Source organism: Austrofundulus limnaeus, unplaced genomic scaffold (genome assembly GCF_001266775.1).
Source record: "Austrofundulus limnaeus strain Quisiro unplaced genomic scaffold, Austrofundulus_limnaeus-1.0 Scaffold1559, whole genome shotgun sequence".
NCBI classification, from domain to species: Eukaryota; Metazoa; Chordata; class Actinopteri; order Cyprinodontiformes; family Rivulidae; genus Austrofundulus; species Austrofundulus limnaeus.
The window spans coordinates 80,489-81,208 of NW_013953961.1; the positions used below are offsets into that span (position 1 = coordinate 80,489).

The window sequence follows — 720 nt, forward strand, 5'->3', positions numbered from 1 at the left end:
TACAGGAAGTGGTGTGTTTGCTACAGGAAGTGGTGTGTTTGCTACAGGAAGTGGTGTGTTTGCTACAGGAAGTGGTGTGTTTGGTACCAGGAAGTAGGTCTTGTAGCACTCGGGGGTCTCCTGGACTCCCACCACCTCAGCCAGAGCGTCATAGAGTTGGTCCAGAGGGTCACAGGCTGCAGCTTCCTGCTGCTCAGAGACAAAAACACACAGAACCATCAGTTCTGCAGAACTCCAGCTCCTAATGGGTTTGAACCGGGTCACAGTCAGAACTTTAATGTTTACACCAGTTCAACCTTCATGTTTCCTTTAATCAGGTTAAACTAAACTTAATCAGGTTAAACTAAACTTAATCAGGTTAAACTAAACTAAACTTAATCAGGTTAAACTAAACTAAACTCTGAACATCATGAAGGGAACAGAACTCAGAACCGACCCGTTTGATGAGCTCACACAGGAACAGTCTACGGTACCGGACCGACGGTGGAAACATCTGGCACAGAGGATGAAGACAGGTCTGTAAAGGATCAGAACCGGGTCAGTACCAGGACAGTTAAGATCAGAACCGGGTCAGTACCAGGACAGTTAAGATCAGAACCGGGTCAGTACCAGGACAGTTAAGATCAGAACCGGGTCAGTACCAGACCAGTTAAGATCAGAACCGGGTCAGTACCAGACAGTTAAGATCAGAACCGGGTCAGTACCAGACCAGTTAAGATC

The 720-nt window shown here is 46.9% G+C and overlaps 1 protein-coding gene across 1 annotated transcript in view; it reads right to left on the bottom strand.

Annotated features, from left to right (window-relative positions):
- The window catches only part of eef2kmt (eukaryotic elongation factor 2 lysine methyltransferase), a 6,964-nt gene that overhangs the window by 3,201 nt on the left and 3,043 nt on the right, over positions 1-720 (bottom strand). The window contains exons 3-4 of the mRNA XM_014032863.1: positions 437-517; positions 88-189 (exon numbers count right to left, since the gene is read on the bottom strand). Of these exons, the coding sequence (XP_013888317.1) occupies positions 88-189; positions 437-517 (183 nt within the window). The remainder of the gene's footprint in view (positions 1-87; positions 190-436; positions 518-720) is intronic.